Source organism: Schistocerca serialis, chromosome 3 (assembly GCF_023864345.2).
Source record: "Schistocerca serialis cubense isolate TAMUIC-IGC-003099 chromosome 3, iqSchSeri2.2, whole genome shotgun sequence".
NCBI lineage: Eukaryota > Metazoa > Arthropoda > Insecta > Orthoptera > Acrididae > Schistocerca > Schistocerca serialis.
The window spans coordinates 55,928,825-55,952,198 of NC_064640.1; the positions used below are offsets into that span (position 1 = coordinate 55,928,825).

Sequence of the window (23,374 nt, forward strand, 5' to 3'; positions counted from 1 at the left end):
AACACAGAGAGATAATATACACATTTTATTGGACAGAATGTGTGTACAAACAGTTAAAAATAGGTAATAATAGATAAAAATAGGTAACAAATAGATAAAAATAGGTAATAATAGATATAACGTAACCTGCTATAGTACCTACGAAACAGGTCAAAATTCAACACCAAAAAATAAATAAATGAAAGTGAAAATAGTGGAACTGTAAATGAACAAAAAATATGAATTTTCCATTTATTTGTAGTGAGCAAGTATGTGGCAGGAGCACTAACAGTGCACAGATTCAAAAATGTACACAACCTGACAAAAAAATAGCGAAACACGCAGAAGACATGTTCAGATACCAACTTACAGTAACTTCGTACATTTACACATCAGTGGATATGTAAATGATTGAGCTGCAATTCTCTGACAGGTGAAACATCCACCAGAGTGCATTATTGTTGTCCATGTTTAGTGTCACTACAAGGCCTGGTAGGGAAGAGAAGGGGCATGAACAGCATCAGATGTTCAGTGATCACTGAATGACACAGAGATGTTTCACATTCTTGAGAGCTTTATCAGCACTTAACAGAATGTGAAAGGGCTTCATTGTTTGTCTCCATGTAGCCTGCTGGTCGAATCATGCAATTTTCAGATTTTTTGGGCCTCTCTCTCTCTCTCTCTCTCTCTCTCTCTCTCTCTCTCTCTCTCTCTCTCTCTCTGTGTGTGTGTGTGTGTGTGTGTGTGTGTGTGTGTGTGTGTGTGTGTGTGTGTGTGTCCCACCACGCTGCGACCCACAGTATCAAAAGAAAGCCTTTCATAACTATGAAACAGCCAGTTGACATGAAAGGGGAAAGGGGGGGGGCGGGGGCACACCACGTGCACGAAACTAACTTTATCACTTCTGGAGCAGGACCTATGCCAAATTATTCATTGGTCATCTATAGGAATCCTTCCTAGACGCTCAGAATACGAACTCCAGAGTCACTGATGACATTTTCATAACCTGGACGAAGAGTGAGGACACTATAAGATTACTGTTCACAGAATTCGTTCAAACATCAATATGTGCATGTAGGCCTGCATCTCTGACAGGTGAATCATCTGTAAGTCAAATTCTCACAATCAAGCTTTATAATTTTTCAGTATGACCACTGACCAAAGACTGTGTCAACCAAATCCAACTGAACACAGCACTTAACACGGGACAACATCCATCAATCATTTTGCCCAGAAATGCAATTCTCACAACTTGCTGATGCTGAAGCTCCTTAGGTTTGTATGCACACTTTGATATTCAGATGGGATGTGAGAACAGAAAGTAACCACACCAAAAATCTGTGGACTTTGATTCTTCAAGTAGACGAGTGATCCAAAGTAAGCAGATAAATAAAACTTACACTGGTGAGGCAGTTAAATAAAATTGTGTTAACTTAGTAAAAACATGATGTACATGTGTTGTTGTTCTTGCTGCTGTTGTTAAGGTCATCAGTCCTAAGACTGATCTGATTCAGCTCTCCATGCTGACAATCCCTTGTAAGCCTCTTCATCTCTGCTTAACTACTACAACCTGCAATCATTTCAACCAGTTTACCATATTCAAGCCTTGGTCTCCCTCTACAATATTTAACTCCTCCACTCCCCCTCCCATGACACTTCCTCCCATCTAAAAATTGACAATTACTTGATACCTCAGGTTGTCACCTATCATCCTTTCTTTTAATCATGTTGCATCACAAATTTCTTTTTCCCTCAATTCAGTTCAGTAATTGCTCATTTGTCAATCATCTTATCTTCAGCATTCTTCTTTAGCACTATATTTCAAAAGCTTCTATGCTCCTTTTGTCTGAACTGCTTATTGTCCACATTTCACTTCCATATAAGACTACATTCCAGATGAATAGCTTCAGAAAGAATTTTGTAATACTTAAATTATTTTTAGATGTTAACAAATTACTCTTTTTTCAGAAATACCTTTCTAGCTATTATTAGTTTGGATTTTACACCCCTCTACATTTGGTCATCATCAGTTATTTTGCTGCCAAAATAGCAAAACACGTCCACTACTTTTAATGTATCATTTCATAACCTAATTCCCTCAGCACTGCTTCACACAGTTCAATTAAATTCCATAAACCTTGTTTTATTTTTCTTAATGTTCCTCTTATAATTTATTTTCAAGACCGTATACATTCTGTTCAACTGCTCTTCGAAGTTCTTTGCCATCTCTGACATAATTAAAATGTTATCAGCAAATTGCAAAGTTTTTATTTCTTCTCCATCAACTTTAATTCCCTTCCCAAATTTCTTCATGGTTCACTCCACAGCTTGTTCAATGTAAAATTCCAATAACAGTGGGGATAGGCTACAAACCCTGTCTCAATCCCTTCATAACCATGGCTATCCCTTTTATGTTCTTCAGGTCTCCAACTATCATCTGGTTTCTGTACAGCACGTATATAACCTTTTTTTGCCTGTATTTTATCCCTGATACCTTAGGAATTTCAGAGAGCGCATTCCAGTCAACATTATCTATCTTTTCTCTTGGTCTACAAATACGATAAAATGAAGGTTTGCCTTTCTTCAATCTATCTTCTACAGTAAGCCAAAGGGTCGATCAGTATTGCCTTGTGTGTACATACATTTCTCCAGAACACAGTTTTTTCTGAGTTCAGCATCTACCAGTTTTTCCATAATTCTGTTAATAATCTGTGGCAATATTTTTTGAACATGACTTATTAAGCTGATGGTTCGGTAAGTATGCACACTTGTCGGCATCCGCCTTCTTTGAAATTGGATTTATTTTTATTGCATTCTTGCTGGGAGTATTTCACCAATCTCCTAGATCTTACTTATCAGGTGGAATAATTCTGCCATGGCTGGCTTTCCCATGGCTTTCAGTAGTTCTGGCAGTATCATATCTCCCATCTCATTTCCACATATTTCCTCTTCTCTTTCTATAATTATGTCCTCAAGTTGCGTTCTCTCATACAGACCTTGTACATATTAACTCCCACCTTTTCCTTTTTTGCTTAGTACTGGTTTGCCATATGAGGTTTGATATTCATACAAATGCTTCTGTTTTCTCCAAGTATCTCTCTAATTTTCCTACAGGTGGTATCTGTCTTTCCCCTAGTTATGCAGGCTTCTACAGCCTTGTATTCATCCTCTAGCCATTCATGCTTAGCCATTACACACTTATTTTTTAGATGTACCTATTCCCTTTCACTTGCTTCATTTCCTGGATTTTTATATTTTCTCCTTTTCTCAATTAAATTCCATATCTCCTGTGTTATATAGGGATTTCTACTAGGTCTTGTATTTTTACCTATGTGGTCCCCTGCTGTCTTCCCTACTTTATCACTCAAAGCTACTAGCTATGTCTGCTATTGTATTCCTTTCCCCTGTTTTAGTCAAATGTTACATAATGCTCACACTGAAACTCTCGAGAACTTCTGGTTCTCCAATTTATTGATCCCCTTAACTACTTTCATAATTTCTTCCATTAACTGAAAACAGTTTTTTTGCCTTGTTTCACAAATTTTATTATGATTACTCAAATGGGATTATAACCTGAAACATAGGTTGTGCAGTAATGTTCCTGAAAATGGGCTTATAACCTGAAACCTAGATTGTGCAGTAACCATAATAAAATTTGTGAGACAAGCCAAAAAACAGTGTTTTTTTTATTGTCTTTTTTTCTGTTTTTCATCTTTCCCTTAGCTGCTCTAAATTCGTGGAGGTATGTACCGGAAGTGAAGGTAGTTAGTTGCACAGACAGTACATACATCCACAACTGTTTGTTTAGTTAATTTATGATGTTTCACCAAGAACCCACAGTTGATTCAATTAAAATAATTTCTTCCATTGTAATCTGCAGCCCATAAACAATAAATTATGGTTAGAGCCCACAGCTGCCCTGGAAATGTCTTACAGTTTAACATGTGGTTTCGATATCTCTGTCTTACCATTATACAATCGAACTGAAACCTTCCACTGTCCACAGGTCCCTTCCATATACCCAACCTTCTTTCATGAGTCTTAAACCAAGCGATAATGATGATTATATTACGCTCTATGCAAAATTCTAACAGGCAGCTTCCACTTTCAGTTCTTTCCCTCGACCCATGTTGTCCTATTTTTCCTTCTCTTCCTTTTCCTATAGCTGAATTCCAGTTACCCATACAAATTTTTGTTTCCCTTAACTATCTAAATAATTTTCTATATCTTACATTATATTCATTCAATCTCTTCATCATCTGTGGAGCTAGTTGGCATATAAACTTGTACTATGTGGTGAGTGTTGGCTTCATGTATATCTTGGCTATGATAATGGGATAGCGATGCTGTTAACAGTAGCTTACCCACATTTCTATTGTCTTATTCATTATTAGGTCTACTCATGCATTACCACTATTTGGTGGGCACTGATAACCAGTGTTGAGCACCCCAACCCGCAAAACACACACACACACACACACACACACACACACACACACACACACACACACAAAATCACTCACATTGTTTGTTTGTAACATCACAAAAAAAAAATACATACGAAAATACCGCACCTGATAATGAGAAAAATTCTCGAAACATGTTTTGCTCAGCATGAATAAAATACATAACCGGCACTGTGTTTACACTAAAATCATTTGAGCAACTCAAAAGTGCATGATGGTGTCAACCAGTGCTCCAAATGGCCATACGCCGAAACACGCTAAATGTGGTTCGACAAAAGTGTCACGATGATCACAACAACCACAAAACTGTTTGCACAGTAGAGAGAGTTTGAAAATAGTTGTCATTGGTCATGATATCTTCATCTGAGCAAATCTAGTTACACCGGCCGAAGTGGCCGTGCGGTTAAAGGCGCTGCAGTCTGGAACCGCAAGTCCGCTATGGTCGCAGGTTCGAATCCTGCCTCGGGCATGGATGTTTGTGATGTCCTTAGGTTAGTTCGGTTTAACTAGTTCTAAGTTCTAGGGGACTGATGACCTCAACAGTTAAGTCCCATATTGCTCAGAGCCATTTGAACCATTTGAATCTAGTTACTCCCATTAGGTACCACACCAAGTAGAGCTTAGCATCGGTGGGAGATACGGCACAAATTGTTCCAACTTTTACACGTTTACCAGTTAAAGTCTGCTGAGCAGAGTGCCCCGGTGTCAAGAATGTTAACCACGTAATATTTGTAAACGCTACTGGATGGCCAACACCATGCCAGCATCATTTTTTCTCCACAAACATTTTTTCATAACGCGTAAATCACAGGAAAATTATAAATATGTTGATGCAAAATCAGGTGCAAATTAACATTGTAGGCACAGGAAATTTGAGAAGACCAATAAAAAGTGTCATAAACAGCAGAAAAATGTTAATTCTGGGAATGTAAAAGTGGGGTTATACTGTATATGCACTTAGGTGATAGAAACATCACATTTTTCCTGGGTTAACAGTTACTATTTTCCATATCTTTATCATTAAGAATGGAATTGTTATAGGATCACTTTGTTTTCCATCTCTCCATCTGTCTGCCTGTCTGTCAATACACTTTTCCCTCTGGAAACTTGTCTCGAGACATGATTTATTTTTTTGCATTTTTTTGCATTTTCCCGAGGGCATGCAGCTTTACTGTATGATTACATGATGATGGCGTCCTCTTGGGTAAAATATTCCGGAGGTAAAATAGTCCCCCATTCGGATCTCCGGGCGGGGACTACTCAAGAGGATGTCGTTATCAGGAGAAAGAAAACTGGCGTTCTACGGATCGGAGCGTGGAATGTCAGATCCCTTAATCGGGCAGGTAGGTTAGAAAATTTAAGAAGGGAAATGGATAGGTTGAAGTTAGATATAGTGGGAATTAGTGAAGTTCGGTGGCAGGAGGAACAAGACTTCTGGTCAGGTGACTACAGGGTTATAAACACAAAATCAAATAGGGGTAATGCAGGAGTAGGTTTAATAATGAATAGGAAAATAGGAATGCGGGTAAGCTACTACAAACAGCATAGTGAACGCATTATTGTGGCCAAGATAGATACGAAGCCCACGCCTACTACAGTAGTACAAGTTTATATGCCAACTAGCTCTGCAGATGACGAAGAAATTGAAGAAATGTATGATGAAATAAAAGAAATTATTCAGATTGTGAAGGGAGACGAAAATTTAATAGTCATGGGTGACTGGAATTCGAGTGTAGGAAAAGGGAGAGAAGGAAACGTAGTAGGTGAATATGGACTGGGGGACAGAAATGAAAGAGGAAGCCGCCTGGTCGAATTTTGCACAGAGCACAACATAATCATAACTAACACTTGGTTTAAGAATCATGAAAGAAGGTTGTATACATGGAAGAACCCTGGAGATACTAAAAGGTATCAGATAGATTATATAATGGTAAGACAGAGATTTAGGAACCAGGTTTTAAATTGTAAGACATTTCCAGGGGCAGATGTGGACTCTGACCACAATCTATTGGTTATGACCTGTAGATTAAAACTGAAGAAACTGCAAAAAGGTGGGAATTTAAGGAGATGGGACCTGGATAAACTAAAAGAACCAGAGGTTGTACAGAGATTCAGGGAGAGCATAAGGGAGCAATTGACAGGAATGGGGGAAATAAATACAGTAGAAGAAGAATGGGTAGCTTTGAGGGATGAAGTAGTGAAGGCAGCAGAGGATCAAGTAGGTAAAAAGACTAGGGCTAGTAGAAATCCTTGGGTAACAGAAGAAATATTGAATTTAATTGATGAAAGGAGAAAATATAAACATGCAGTAAATGAAACAGGCAAAAAGGAATACAAACGTCTCAAAAATGAGATCGACAGGAAGTGCAAAATGGCTAAGCAGGGATGGCTAGAGGACAAATGTAAGGATGTAGAGGCCTATCTCACTAGGGGTAAGATAGATACCGCCTACAGGAAAATTAAAGAGACCTTTGGAGATAAGAGAACGACTTGTATGAATATCAAGAGCTCAGATGGAAACCCAGTTCTAAGCAAAGAAGGGAAAGCAGAAAGGTGGAAGGAGTATATAGAGGGTCTATACAAGGGCGATGTACTTGAGGACAATATTATGGAAATGGAAGAGGATGTAGATGAAGATGAAATGGGAGATATGATACTGCGTGAAGAGTTTGACAGAGCACTGAAAGACCTGAGTCGAAACAAGGCCCCCGGAGTAGACAATATTCCATTGGAACTACTGACGGCCGTGGGAGAGCCAGTCCTGACAAAACTCTACCATCTGGTGAGCAAGATGTATGAAACAGGCGAAATACCCTCAGACTTCAAGAAGAATATAATAATTCCAATCCCAAAGAAAGCAGGTGTTGACAGATGTGAAAATTACCGAACTATCAGCTTAATAAGTCACAGCTGCAAAATACTAACACGAATTCTTTACAGACGAATGGAAAAACTAGTAGAAGCCAACCTCGGGGAAGATCAGTTTGGATTCCGTAGAAACACTGGAACACGTGAGGCAATACTGACCTTACGACTTATCTTAGAAGAAAGATTAAGGAAAGGCAAACCTACGTTTCTAGCATTTGTAGACTTAGAGAAAGCTTTTGACAATGTTGACTGGAATACTCTCTTTCAAATTCTAAAGGTGGCAGGGGTAAAATACAGGGAGCGAAAGGCTATTTACAATTTGTACAGAAACCAGATGGCAGTTATAAGAGTCGAGGGACATGAAAGGGAAGCAGTGGTTGGGAAGGGAGTAAGACAGGGCTGTAGCCTCTCCCCGATGTTGTTCAATCTGTATATTGAGCAAGCAGTAAAGGAAACAAAAGAAAAATTCGGAGTAGGTATTAAAATTCATGGAGAAGAAATAAAAACTTTGAGGTTCGCCGATGACATTGTAATTCTGTCAGAGACAGCAAAGGACTTGGAAGAGCAGTTGAATGGAATGGACAGTGTCTTCAAAGGAGGATATAAGATGAACATCAACAAAAGCAAAACAAGGATAATGGAATGTAGTCTAATCAAGTCGGGTGATGCTGAGGGAATTAGATTAGGAAATGAGGCACTTAAAGTAGTAAAGGAGTTTTGCTATTTGGGGAGCAAAATAACTGATGATGGTCGAAGTAGAGAGGATATAAAATGTAGGCTGGCAATGGCAAGGAAAGCGTTTCTGAAGAAGAGAAATTTGTTAACATCGAGTATAGATTTAAGTGTCAGGAAGTCATTTCTGAAAGTATTCGTATGGAGTGTAGCCATGTATGGAAGTGAAACATGGACGATAAATAGTTTGGACAAGAAGAGAATAGAAGCTTTCGAAATGTGGTGCTACAGAAGAATGCTGAAGATTAGATGGGTAGATCACATAACTAATGAGGAAGTATTGAATAGGATTGGGGAGAAGAGAAGTTTGTGGCACAACTTGACCAGAAGAAGGGATCGGTTGGTAGGACATGTTCTGAGGCATCAAGGGATCACCAATTTAGTATTGGAGGGCAGTGTGGAGGGTAAAAATCGTAGAGGGAGACCAAGAGATGAATACACTAAGCAGATTCAGAAGGATGTAGGTTGCAGTAGGTACTGGGAGATGAAAAAGCTTGCACAGGATAGAGTAGCATGGAGAGCTGCATCAAACCAGTCTCAGGACTGAAGACCACAACAACAACAATAATGATAAACACTACAAAAGGTATTTCGAAGTGTTTTTTGTGATGCATTTATGAATCGTATGCTTCTGGTTAAGAAAATATTTCTGTGAACTGAAGTGATAAGGCCATTTTAAAATGAAATACTTATTTCATGATAAACATGATATTTGAGCAAAATTTGTAGAGAATAATGAGCTTCAAATTTTTTTTCCAAGATTATATGTACTAAGAGAAATGGGAGAGAGAACAAACAGGACACAAATACCTGTTATCTTTAATACTCTCGAAAATCTCTGTAAGTGATGATTGAAAGGGTTTAGGGAGGGCCAGGTGCTTTCTAAGTAATTCGGTGCAAATATTGTTGACTGACTCCATTCTTCTTGCAAAATGAAATGTCTGGAATGTTGTTCTCGAGGCAACAGATAATCCCACCTCAGCCTATCTCCTCATGCTACAGTGCTAATACTCTTGGAAATCCCTAATGACATCTACTGGTGCATGGCTGACCACGCGAATGGTTGGTGTATTTCGGCGTCCTGGTTCAGCTAAAATAAATAAAGTGACCACAGTCAGTACTGTGTGGGAATTGCGAACTCTGTAGTTCTGATCAGCAGCAGTTGGCAACAGTCAGTAGAGTTTGTGCCATAGTGATTTGTAAATATGCGTTGACAACTGGGCTGTGTGCCATCAACTTCTTTAACTGCATTATCATCTGCTTTGCTGCTGACTGCTGAGCTGTAATGTCACTGTTTGTGTTTTGTTGTGCTATTTTTGTTGTGATTTTGTTTTTCAAAAATGAGTGATGATGCAGTTGCTGGTGCATTGCACGGTTACCTTCTACTGCAGTTGGGAAAAATAAATTGATTATCTTGAGTTTGTAGAAGCTCAAAACACAACTTTCTGTTGCCTTCACTGCACACTTCATATTTAGTACACAGAGGCAGAGTTATTTCATCCAGTTAATGCATTCAGTCAAACATTTCCACAGTAAGTGAAAAAGCACAAAAATTATCTGTCTTCAAAATGTTAAAACAGTCTGATATATTATCTGGGTATCTTAGTCTTGAAGATATTCTGCTAAATGAAACTAGGGGGAAAAAAGTCAACAGGCTGATATAATTCAGTCACTGCAAGCACTGAAAAAAATGCAACTGAACTTAGCAAATGCTCTCTTAAAGTTGCTTGGGTTCCCTATTCACCCACTGAAGCAGATATTTTTTTCTCTAAGTATAATTTCATTGTCAGTGACTGATTATAACATGTGCTACGTTATCTTTCACAAAGTAAGGCATGGTCAGAATGGCCTAATGACAATGTAATTTAAGTGTTATGTACTCATAATAAGGAATCTAGTAAAACAATATTACATGTTTATCATTTACTTGTACATCTACAATTCATGTAAATCATTCAGAACCACAAAAATGAAACCTCTAATGATTAATTTTAGAATTTCATCAAAATGAAATTAAAGCGATATGGGAATATCTACATCGTGAAATAACGTGTCAATCAGTATCCTTCTCACAAAATCATACAGAAATTAATGTGAGAAAATCATGCCTCTACTTGTGTCAAATATTAAGGTAGACAGTCTGTTGGCAGTGTACAAAAAAAATTAAGCTTCTAACTCAATGTACACAAAAGATATGGCCATTTATGCCACATATTTTATAGTTGTAGACTCACTCATCAAAACCTATGGATGAACCACCAATACACGTAATTAAGATCATACAGAACCCTCACAGCACAAGTCCCACACCTCAGACCATTTTACGTTATATTTGTTTTTGTTCTTTAAATCATTCATCTAAATGAAAGATACAAGGCCACATTTTCTTTTTAATTCCAAGGGTGTAAGGTTACTGTTCTCTCAGCTTGTGTGAATATCAATATGTGCATATGACTAACAAGCAATATGCATTAGTGGGTTGTGAGGATAGGTAAGACCTTATCTCTGGTCACAACAATGGCCAGGTCTTGCCCTGTGTTTATCACTATTGACAGTTTGAGTCATACATAGTAAATGACTGCATGGGTAGGTAGCAAGAATTTGACTATGAGATAATTTGCATGAACACGATAAGAAAGTCGATAGTGCGAAATGTTTCAAAGTTTAATTATGCTTTGAAACATATAGATTGATACAAAAGTGGTGGAATACAGTATTCTGTGAAGTTTGATTATAGCGGAAAAAAATTACTGTCAGAATAAACTGTTATAAACTGGAAACCTTGCATAAGACAATTAAGTCAGTTTTGTCATTCATACCACATCCACCTTTCAGACAAGAGAGAAAGAAGAGATCTACGAGATGGCACAGAATGAGAGTATAATGGTAAACACGTTTTAACACCCTGTACACATTCCTCCCAAACCTCAACCCATTCCCCCTCATTTGCTTCACTTGGACCTTCTCGGTCCAATAAGCCACATTTCTCAATGTCAAACCTCCATTTCAGGGATGGCTCTATCAGTACCTTCATCCAAATCCATCTCATCAACAGCAACAATACCTCCATTTCAACAACTGCCACTCATTCTACACTAAGTGCTCTCTTCCTTACAACTTAGCCATGTATAGCCATCTCATCTGCAGTGTTCATTTAGGACATCCTTTAGAAGACACAACAAATAGTTTACGCACACACACAAGACCTTAAACAAGTCTACCACGTGTCAGCTGTCCACTACTTCAGTATCATGTTGTCATCTAGACTTCAATTAAATTAGCATGGTGATTGACATTTCTGAGAGACGAGTGGTAGGGGCCAGTTGCCATCCAATAAACGTTCTCACTCTACTATTGCATGTTCCCTGTTTTGCCTGTTTGTGTACACACAAAGCCTTGGTAGGAATGGCTGGTTGCACGAGGCAGAGGAGAGAGCCAAAATGTACAAAATTTGTGTCATTCATTTCACCTTTCTGAAAGTTTACTTTATATACCACTGTTACTTTCCCCTTTCCTGCAGCAGTTGTAAGTGGTGCATGGGAAGAATGATTGTTGGAAGACCTCTGAGAATCTCCGTGACACTTTTGGACTTCTGCTCTTCTTTGAATGATCTCTATTTCACCTGTAAATCCCATTTAGCATCTGATTACAGCTTCAGACTGAGGAGTCTACCACATGTCAAGTATCAAACAAGGGTTTTGTAAGCTACCTCATTTTTTGGTAGAAAACACTTCCCGAGGATTCTCCCAATAAATCCCAGTCTGGCATCCGCCTTTCCTCAGATCGTTTTGTGTTGTTGTTCCATTTTAAATTGCTCTATACATTTACTCTCAGATATTTAACGCACACAACTGCTTCCAGGGATTTTTCAACGACTGTGTTACCTTACAACTATGGGTCTTCAGCCTAATTCTGCATCATACATTACATTTGTGTATCTTGACGATCAACTGCCAATCCTTACATGAAGTGTCATTCTCATCATGTCTTCCTGCATCCACTATAATTTTCTATTATTGCAACATCTCTATATACAACAGCACCATTCACAAACAGTTTCATGGAGGTTCCAATGTTATCCACTTGGTCATTTATAAACAGGGTATTCCACACTTTGAGAGGTAGTAGTATGGACCAAATCAAAACAAAAATGGCCAGTAAATATGGTCTCTATATACATACCTTATGACATATCAGCAAAACATCTCTTCTACTGCAAGCTCTTTGTTATTACAAATAATCTACTGAATGCAGTAAACAAATGACAACACATTCCTCTGTTAATGTCCATGGATACAGTACGTAGTAAACATCTGTTAACATTGTTGCCGTAAACCATATTCTCAGTTGTGGGTAAGTTCAGCACATTCTTGAATTCTAATGGAATCAGTTTGTGTTCTGATAAGTTTGTGAAACACTTTTACATTTTAGTTTTATCTTTGCACTTACCAGCATAATGGAAACCTATTATCCCACAAGGAAAATAGCAGACATGATGATCTGTTATGGTCTGGCAAATAGAAGCAACTGTCAAATGCTGAAAAATATCCAGAATGCAGAGTCCCATTTGCACAATTATTTAGTTATTTTTTCCAAATACTAGCAGACTCTGGTTCTGTAGATACAAAACAACAGTGTGTGGCAGACCTCTCACCACTGATACTCGTGTTGTGGAGGTGGGAGCATTGCAAGAAGTGGAAGAGGATCCTGAAAATAGTGTACATAGAATTCCATCATTTATCAGGGTTAGTCATCCTCTAGTCTGAACAATCCTCTATGAACAATTCCTATAACCACATCATGGACATCCTGTTGAAGCCCTTCAGCCACAATATCACCCTGTCAGAATGCAGTTCTGCCAATGGCAGTTGCAAAGATGTGGTGGTGGTAATTCACTTTTCAGAACAAAGATAATATTGACATATGAGGCTTGTTTCAGGCAAATGGGATCATCACTATTCATAAACAACATATGTGGGCTGATGAAAATCTACAAGCAATTGAAGAAGCAAGGCATTAGTGCCAATTTTCAATTGGTGTGTGGCAAGAATTATTGGCAACAGACTAATAGCATCTTACATACTACCAAACAGGTTGACTGGTGCGAGATATCATCAGTTCTTATCAAATGAATCTCCTATGAGGTACCTCCAACAATAGCTGAAGATGTGGTTCATGCACGATGGAGCACCAGCTCATTTTCTCTGGAATGTCCGAAAACACCTCACACACACATGTAATGGGCTATGGATTGATAGGGCAGATCCAGTGTGTTAGCTAGCTAGTATCCCAATCTTAATCCTGTGGAATTTTGGTTATGTGGCCACTTGAAATCTTCGGTGTATGTATAAACACTATAAGAATGCATAATCAATGTCCGGCATTGCATCAGTGTCCAACGTGGAGTTTTTCAGGCAGTACTCATTCCCTATGATGTCTGACATAAACATGAATTACTTTGAACGGACAGCATATTGAGCACCTCCTTTAGCAATGGCCCACAAGTGCAGGTCTTATGTAATAGCAAGCAGATTACTTTAGAAGCTCTGCTGCTTCACAGTAAGAGAATAGTGTGTTCTCATTTGTTTACTGCATTCTGTAGGTCATTTGTAATAAAGAGTTTGCAATAGAGCATTTCCCAATAGTGAAAATTCTTAGCTTTTAATGTATACATTTTAGCATCCAAGTTTACTGGACATTTTTGTTCTGTTTTGGTCCATACTACAACTCTCAGAATATGGGACACTTTTTCTAATGCCCATTATTTTAGATAGTGTTGGTCCTATAATATTCCCTTGGGGTAGCCCAAAATTACTTTTACATCTGAAGATCTCTCACCATTAAGAACAACATGCTGTGGTGTATTTGGTATAAACTATTCAGTCCAAGCACAAAGCTGGTCTGATGTTCAGTACACTTTTATTTTATTAATTAGGTGACAGTGTCAAACTGTGCCAAATGCTTTCCAGAAGTCAAAAGAAACACAGTATCATCCTGGGCATTCCTGTCTCGTAAATGAACAGAGTGAGCTGGGATTAACATGATCTTATAGCAGATATTTGCAGCCTCCAGAAAGATTGTAACACTCAAGTGCATAAAAACAAACAAAACACACAAAGTTATAATGTTAAGTTAGTATATTTAGAACTACTAACCAGTAGCTGCATGTAACAATGCAATTCTATCAGCCATCTGAGAACTCTCATCAAGCAGACTGTCAATCATTTCTGGTTCAACAACACGTTTCCACTTCTTCCGTTTCTTCTGAAACATTTTAGTCAATGCATACATTATGTACACAACACTTTGTTATATGTTAATCTCATGTAGTTCTATACATTTTGCCATTATCTAGAGAGAATTTAATAGCACATCACACTAATGATCAACTACAAAGAAACAAAAATTAATTTCTCTTCTGTGTAAGAGCAAACAAATCTTGCCCCAATATGAGTAAGCAATACTTCTTACTAGTACATAGAAAAATATGGTTAAAAAGTTGTAAGCGAAGGAAGTTGGTATTTCATAAGATTAAAGGTTGTATACCTTTTGTAAGAGACCTCTTCAATATTATCACACTTTTTCAAAGGATAACTTTCTTAATAACCTGTCTTTCACAAACATCAGTAATATAGTTCAATATACCCATTTACACTCATGGAAAATTGTAAATCAATAATCACATGTTGCGGTACTGTTGTTGGCATTGGTAGTACCCACATTCAAAAATATTATAATTTACATATTTCGTCTTCACTTTGTACCTTTTTTTTTATAGAAAAATCATTACGCCCGCATTAAAAATTCAATCGTAATCTCTAGTTATAGACTCTAACACAAAAAAACAACAACAATGTCCCTGAGAGCTAGGAGACAAGCAGTGGAAACTCGCATCATGTGCAGGCAGGCATTATCTTGCTGAAATGTATGCCCTGGACAGCTTGTCATGAAGGGCAACAAAATTGGGCGTAGAATATCATCAACATACCACTGTGCTGTAAGGGTGCCACAGATGACAACCAAAGGGGTCCTGTTATGAAAAGAAATGGCATCCTAGGCCATTACTCTTGGTTGTCAGGCCATATGGCAGGCGACAGTCAGGTTGATATCCCATCGGTGTCAAGGGTGAATCCAGACAATCTCACTGACTGGAGTAGAGTTGTCTTCAGAGATGTGTCTCACTTTGACCTGAGCTCCAATGAAAAGCAAAGATGTGTCTGGAGACACTCCAGACAGCAATGGGACACTACTGCCCACCATATGGCCCGATAACCAGGAGTGACAATCTATTGTGCCATTTCTTTTCATAGCAGGGACCCTTTTGGTGTCATCTGCAGCACCCTTACAGCACAGTGATACATCTATGATATTCTAGGCCCTGTTTTGTTGCTCTTCATGGAAAGCCATCTTTGCCATACATTTCAGCAAGATAATGTCTGTCCACACCTGTCGAGTGTTTCTACTGCTCGTCTTTGTCCTTGCCAAGTCCTAACTTGGCCACCAAAGGTCACCGGATCTCTCCCCAATTGAAAATATTTAGAGCATTATGGGCAGGTCCCTCCAAGCAGCTCATGATTTTGATGATATAAAAAATTTGGAAAAAAATTGGCACAATATCCCTCAGGAGGACATCCAACAGCTCAATCAATCAATAGTGCAATGAACAACTGCTTGCATAATCAGCAGAGATGGACCAACACATTACTGACTTGCTCAATTTGTGAAGCTCTCTCTCTTGAATAAATCATCCAATTTTTCTGAAATGTAAGTATTTGTCATTGAGTGTATACACAATTTGGTCATCTAGCATTGGAAAGACAGGAATACTGAAAACACCAGTATCATATTGAGGAAACTGGTGATCCAATAAAGGAATCATCACAATGAATTTTATGGATTCAAAAACTTGATAATTTGAAAGTTTCACCTAAGTCAGGAAAGAAGAATAATCAATACACTCGCAAAATGCGCAAGACGAAAGGTGACCTGCATTATGACAGATGTAAGATACAACACCTGGAATGTGTTCTGAGTGGAAAGCACGCTCCACCAGTTGCATGAGAAGTTTCAGGAAACCTATCACCTGATGACGTGACACATCAGAAAAAAAATGTTGTGGATGGTCTTGCTGCCATGCATCCCCATGGTGATGGGCAGAATTGATCGTATATTGTGCAAACACAGCATTGAGTCTATTTACAAACCAACCAAGAAGATAGGATAGCGTCTCATATTGGCAAAGGACAAGACGGACCAACTCGCAATGTTGGGAATATACTGCATGCTGTGTACACATGGAATAGTCTATGCTGGAGTGATTGGATGATCCATCAATACCAGGTTCATCAAATGCAAAATGTATGGCTGATTGGGACAGGTGAAGAAATCGGCAAAGGCAGAGCACATGCCATGCAAGATCGACACATGATAAAATTCACTGACACACAGGTTCTTATATTGGATTCCCATGTTGCACTAAACTACCATTGCGAGTAACAAGGGGAGAACTACATCATTAACGACCAGGGAAAAGCCCTCAGACCTAGGTGTGATAGTACCTACATCTCCAGCTGCAGGCTTGACTCCAGTCCACCACTAGCAAATGGAGGGTGAACCTTTGACAATGCCAGTTACTTGTGCTGGCAAAACATAAGAAAAATCATTGAAGAAACATCAGCCAAATATCCCGAAACAAAAGCCAACAAGCAATACATTACTTATAGGCCACAAAAGTCTTAACAATTTTGAACTTACCTTCTGTTCCATCTCTTCTTCACGCCGTTTACGATACTGCTCGGCTTTGTGTTGCTTCACCATATCTTTTAGATTTGCTATGTACTCATCAGTCTGCTGGAGGAGGAGTGATAGCCGTTTATCTTTTTTCTGATCAATCAGCTTTCTATGGGCAGAAATAAGGTACAAAATAAGTTTTCTCAAACATTCACTAGCTGCTATTTTTCTTTAATAAATTTTTGCTAGTGTCAGGCATCTTTGTGTAAACAGTTTCACTTAACTGTGCAATTGACAGCTTTAATAAGAGGGAAAACTACTAGTATTTTTACTAGAAACTTTCCAGGATTGGCCAGCAAAGTAATGAGTTCAGACAAATTTAATATTTGTTCACAGGCCACGAAATGAACAGATACCACCTACACAATGATTATTCAGATGTTGATAGAAGTAACAGTACCCACTCACCACATAGTTAAGCCACTGAGTGGGTAACAGGCACTTGAACAAGATTGAAATTTTTGTGCTTTCAATCTTGTTTATGTGCCAGCTGATCAGGCAATGCCTTAATTACACAGTGGGTTGGTATCTTTACTCCTTGCATTATTTGTATTCCCAGATTTGCATGACTTCCCAGTACCACATTAATTACATGCAGAGTAAATTCAAACTCTAACAATAGATTTTCAGAAACTGATCATGACTGTTTGTTGTTTTCATAGACTGAACACTTGACTTCCGGTGACTTGTTACAGAATAATTCATTTAATTTATTAGTCAAGTTCCTTTTTGACTTTACTAAATTGAGATTACATGCAGACCATGGCAGGTATATATAATACAGAATGTAATTCACATTGGTAAAAAATTTGGAGGGGTTTGATTTCCTCTGAATCATGGCATCCCAAACTTGGACAGTGGTAGGACACTATCATATGCACAGCAACAAGTACCAAACACTTACAAACGGTGAGTAAACTCAACGAACATGTTACAATACAGCGTGTAACAATACAGTACTGTTTCTTTACAGAAGCTGTTGAAAACATTAACTACAGTGACCATACAGACTGTACGCCTATGCACCATAAGCTGTTTCATATTCTTGATAACCAGGAGATAATGTAAAACAATCCTGACTGTACCACTTCTTATCTGCAATTAACATTGACGGAAACAAAACCCATGAGAATTAAGCAAATCACAATTAAAATCTCAGAGCAGACAGACAAGACGGCAGTTAACTGTGTAGTCAACAGTGTGTTTCACAAATCAGTGGAAACATTTTCATTAGAAACATGACATCTTCCATATTATACACACTGTCACTGGTGTGCAGGGAGTTCGGTACACTCAACAAAGATAAATATGTCAGTAGTTTGAAATAATTACTCTTACCTCTATAATGAGGCAGCGGGCATGCCTGTTTCTTATGTTAAAGCACTCAGCAAACTATAATTATCAGTCTTGAGACGTAATGGGTGGACTTCACAGCTATCGCATGCTAGAAAAATGTTCAGCAATGTAATGTTGATGTCATGTCTAATAAACACACTGATCACAGACGCAAAACTAATGCTCCTCCTGAAGTACTGGCCGACAGACTTCATATACGCAAAAGCTAGACATGACATGACGAACAGTTTCAGTAAATACAGCTTTATATTTGTATTTGATCATAATCAGTGTCATTTCTTATTACGAGGAATCGAACAATTATGTTCCTTAACATTTCCACTCCAGTGTCCAGTGGTGCTCAAAACTGTCAATTTTGTTTTCCACTCAGATGTCAAGCATCATTAGACACAGTTTTTCATAGCTCACATGCTCTATCTTGAATCTGACTGTATTAGACATCAATGCTGCACAGTACTGCCATCTAGGGAAGCCTGTGTTAACTCAAGTGTGTAACTGTGGCAGTTATGTTGAGAGAAAGGTTATAATTATTATATTCACGTTAATTGGTGTGAAATGGCTAGTTTTTTATCTGCAGTTCTTTCTGAGGATGAGATCTAAATGAAAACGAGAGTGGTAATTATTCAGATGATGTCAGTGATTTTCTTGTAAACAACTCATGTGAAACAATGATGAAAAGAGTCTATCCTGAATAGTTTCAAAAAATATCACCCTGAAGAGTTTCGAAAAGAAAAAAAAATTTTTTTAAATCACAGAATTAAAAGTTTTGAATTGTTATTCTTATGTAAAAGTATCTTAATGAAAGCTCACTTTTTGTTTTAATGTATACCCTAACTGTTGGCCACTGACATAATTTCCACAAAGAGACTTGTGCAATTCTCTATGGCAAGCTTGTCGTCCGGGTGGTGGCAATTTAAGTAAGAGTGCATGGAGATGCCCTGTGTGTGCATTATGGAGTGCAAAGCGTTAAGTCCATGTTCTGCCAGTTGTCTGGTTACATAGCCAGGCTATTCTTGTTTCATTTCTATTACAATTACCAACATCCTCAACATCTCGAAATTAACAGCAGTGAGATTTTTGAGGAAGATCTAAGAGTATAGCAAAGGACATAGGGGTGGTGTATTTCTCTCAGACAAAAAAACCAAAGCCATCGGAATAGAAACTGAGGTTGCACGTGAGACTTTTTGGACAAGACTCAGTGTTAAGGACGGCTACAAAATTGTAAATGGATATTTCTATGAACCACCAGACTCCCCTCCTCCCCCTTCTCCCCCAGCCCCGCCTTCGAGTTAACACATTTCTTTGAAAAAAACTTCACAAGACTGTATGTGCCCCAAATTGTACTGTTATCACTGGAGGAGCCTTTCACCATCCAACGATCAATTTGGAAAACTACAGTTTGGAAGTGGTGGGTGTGACAAGGCATCCTGTGAAACTTTATTAAATTCTCTGAGAATGACCTACAACAGACAGAAGCCCACTCATAATGTACATATAATACACCTAAGGGCAACAACTAAACATTATCTCTTTGAGGATATCCATATTGAAACTGGTATCAGTGACTATGAGGCAGTTGTAGCAGCAATTATTACTGAAGTACAAATGGCAATTAACACAAGTAATAATATTTACATGTCCGATAAGCTAGGTCTTTACCTAGCTTACCGGACATGTAAATATTATTACTTCTGCATCACTATCATTTACTCGTTTCCCTATCCTTTTGCAAATAGTGTGCATGAAGAATGACTGATGGTGCGTCTTGGTATAAGCTTAAATTTCTCAGATTTTGCCAACATGGTCATATTGTAACTGATTCTTCTTGGGATGTACACACTATGAACATACAGTGTCTCTTGTAGTGTCTGACACCAGAATTGGATGAACATCTCCAGTTCACCCAGTTACTACACAAGCCCATGTCAAAATGCACCACTCTTCATTAAATCTCTATTTCCTCTATTAATTCCACTTTGTGTAGACCGACAAGTAATACTCAAGAACCATCAAATACAATGATTTTATAAGCTACCTCTTTGATGGATGAATTAAAATTTCCTTATGATTCTTCCAGTGACTCTGTGGCATTTGCTTTTTCTAGCACTAATTTTATGTGACTGTTCCACTTTAAGTCCCTCTGGACACACGCTAGTACATATTTAAATATTGTGACTGTTTTCAGCAACTGGTTGTCACTTGATTAATCATGTGATTTTTTTCTAGTAATTGATGGCCAACTGTGTAATCAAGTGAGTTTTCTGACTAATAGTTTAATCAGACAATAACGATTCTTTGCAAATATTTTTGTGCAATAGGCCTCATTCATGTATCAAATATCAGTCCATGCACCAAACATTGATTCTACGCAACATTTCTAGCATTTTCCTACAATTTCTGGTGTTGTGATCGACACAAGAGCATCATCTGAGATCATCATCATCATCATCTGAGATCATCGTCATCAAGCTTCTGCTTGTTGAGAACCTCCATCGCTTTTGCTTTCACCCCTTCCACACTATTAAATCTTGCCCCCTTAAGCACCAGTGTGACCTTAGGAAATAAGAAAAAGTAACAGGGAGCCAGGTTGAGCGAATACACTGGGTGGTCCAACACAGTGATGTGTTTTGCAACAAATGTCTTTACAGACAAGGACACAAGGCAGAATGGGCTGGCACATCATCTTCGTGAAGTATCCAGGACTTACTGTTCTGCAAGTAGGAACTTTGTCTCCTCACTCATTGATGATCGGCAGTCAGAACCGTGATTTAATAATTTTCACTGACTGTCTGACCTAAGAGGATGATTTTCATGGATTAATTTACCAATTTTCGCAGTGTCATCATCTATTTTGATGCTGACGGTCATCCTGTGCATGAATCATCTTCAGTCATTTCATGTTTCTCCTTAAGCCTTTTGCATTAATCCAAAACGTGTTCACAATTAACTTTGATTTCCATACACTTCCTTCAATGTGGCATGACTGTACTTGAGGAATAACTTGCTGCTCAACCTGAACACTCTGCATTTCCCACCAAAATGGAAGCCCATGGACTTCAGTCCAGCCTCGCTCTCTCTCTCTCTCTCTCTCTCTCTCTCTCTCTCTCTCTCTCTCTCTCTCACACACACACACACACACACACACACACACAATTTTTTTGGCTACATTGGCAAATAACATCAGAGCCTGGATGAAGATGTTCCCAGATGATGCTGTGGTGTAAGTCACAACACCAGAAGTTGTAGCAAAATGATAGAAATCTTGCATAGGATAGGAGCTTGGTACAAGAACTGGTGTTTAATTCTTAATATAAACAAATGCACTGTATAGCACAAAATAGTTAGTAAGAACCATTATTGTTTGAGTAAACTATCTGCCATCAATTACTGGGAAACTTCACGTGATTACACAAATCGAAACCACTCGCTGGGAACAATCAAGAGAGTTAAATATATACAAGTGTGTGCCCAGAATTACAAAGTGGAACAGTCACATAAAATTAGTTCTAGAAAAATCAAATGCCACAGAGTCATTAGAAAAATCATAAGGAAATTTTAATTCATCCATCAAAGAGGTAGCTTATAAATATCTTTGTATTTAATCGTTCTTGAGTATTAATTGTTAGTCCACAGCAAGAAAAATTAATAGAGACAGATTTAAAGAAGGGTGGTGCATTTTCTCATGGACTCGTTTAGTAACTGGAAGAGTGAACTGGAGATGTTCATCCAGTTCTGGTGGCGTATGATTGGTTGGTAGGTTTGGGGAGAAAGGGGCCAAACTATGTGGTCATCAGTCTCTTTAGCGGTACAACCAGGGTGGTAAAGTCCAATAAATTTAAGCTCATACCACGGCTCACAATCAGTTATTCTTCATGGACATTATTCGCAAAAGGCATAGAGAAGTGAGTACATGACAGGTATGCTTAAGTACCCTCTGCCCCACAATGGCTAGCGGATTACAGATATACATGTAGATATGTCACTGAGAAAAGGTCTAAGAATGCTACAGTTTACTTGTGAAAGCAGAGGACCTTTCTCGATAAGCACCAAAAACTACTACACATATGCAATAAGGGAATCATAGTGGTTTCTTTTGGTTTCAGCATTCAGTTTTCATTAATTAAAATAGACTTTTCGCATTGTGTGAAAAATGCTTTACCACATAAATAATGTGATAAAAATATTTCAAATGAGACTTCTGTATACTGCAGAAAAATAAATAATATAGCATAATGGTTAAACAAGTTTAAGATTACATTTAAATAACTGTCTACACATTGCATATAAAATTATTTGTTAAAAGTAAGGCATTTAACCTGTAGCCTTCTTCGTCTTCTGCCATTAGCCGCCTCCATCTCTCTCTTGCTCTCCTCTCTAGCTCCTTCTTTTGTTCCCTCTCTGCATTAGCATGGTGAGTCATGACAGCACGATTAAGACGTTGTATCCGCGCATAATTGTTCCGGAAGTATTCCTTCACATCTTTACCATGCTGAAGAACAGCATTTAGGAACTCCTTGAAAAATAAAAGATGCATAGATATTTTACATACTTACATAGCAGACAGACTAAGATGCTTGTAATTGCGTTGCTTGACATGCATCAAAATACATTCACATATGGGGAATGGGTTAATGAAAAGGAAAAATTGATAAAATCATAAAAAGTGAGGAATAGTATAATCTGCTTTATTTACCTGGTGTTTCTGGCGTCTTTTTCGTTCTGCCTCAAGCCTCTGTTGTTTCTCCAATTTCTCCGTAGCCCTCGCTTCACGTAAACTAAATTTTTTTGGTCTCTTTTTTGCAAGTGAAGCAGTGTCCAACATCGTGTCCTTTTGCATGCATGCAATAACCTGAAACCAATATAAGAACTATGAAACTGACAGTCTGCTCTATCATGCAATTTCAAAATGATTTTAACATGAAAACATAGCACAATCACTAAGAAAACTCTTGAAGGAGATGAAAGCTGCTGCTGCTGATTACGAATTTAAGGAGACTAAAATCTAGGGCATCAATCTCGTATCTGCTCCCCAGGATGAAATCTGCACCTAGAATGAATTCCATGTGCAAGTGTGAGAAAATTTTCTAAATGTTTGTGTAGCATGTATCTGAGGTGAGATGCACACAACTGCCCAGTATTCAACTATAGGGATGTGAGAAACCACCTAAAAGTAACATCCAGGC

At 38.2% G+C, this 23,374-nt stretch overlaps 1 protein-coding gene across 1 annotated transcript in view; it reads right to left on the reverse strand.

The window, feature by feature from the left end:
- Nucleotides 1-23,374, reverse strand: part of LOC126470675 (ATP-dependent helicase brm-like) — a 202,922-nt gene that overhangs the window by 157,730 nt on the left and 21,818 nt on the right. Inside the window, exons 5-8 of the mRNA XM_050098670.1 lie at nucleotides 22,885-23,040; nucleotides 22,508-22,704; nucleotides 16,800-16,944; nucleotides 14,201-14,309 (exon numbers count right to left, since the gene is read on the reverse strand). Of these exons, the coding sequence (XP_049954627.1) occupies nucleotides 14,201-14,309; nucleotides 16,800-16,944; nucleotides 22,508-22,704; nucleotides 22,885-23,040 (607 nt within the window). The remainder of the gene's footprint in view (nucleotides 1-14,200; nucleotides 14,310-16,799; nucleotides 16,945-22,507; nucleotides 22,705-22,884; nucleotides 23,041-23,374) is intronic.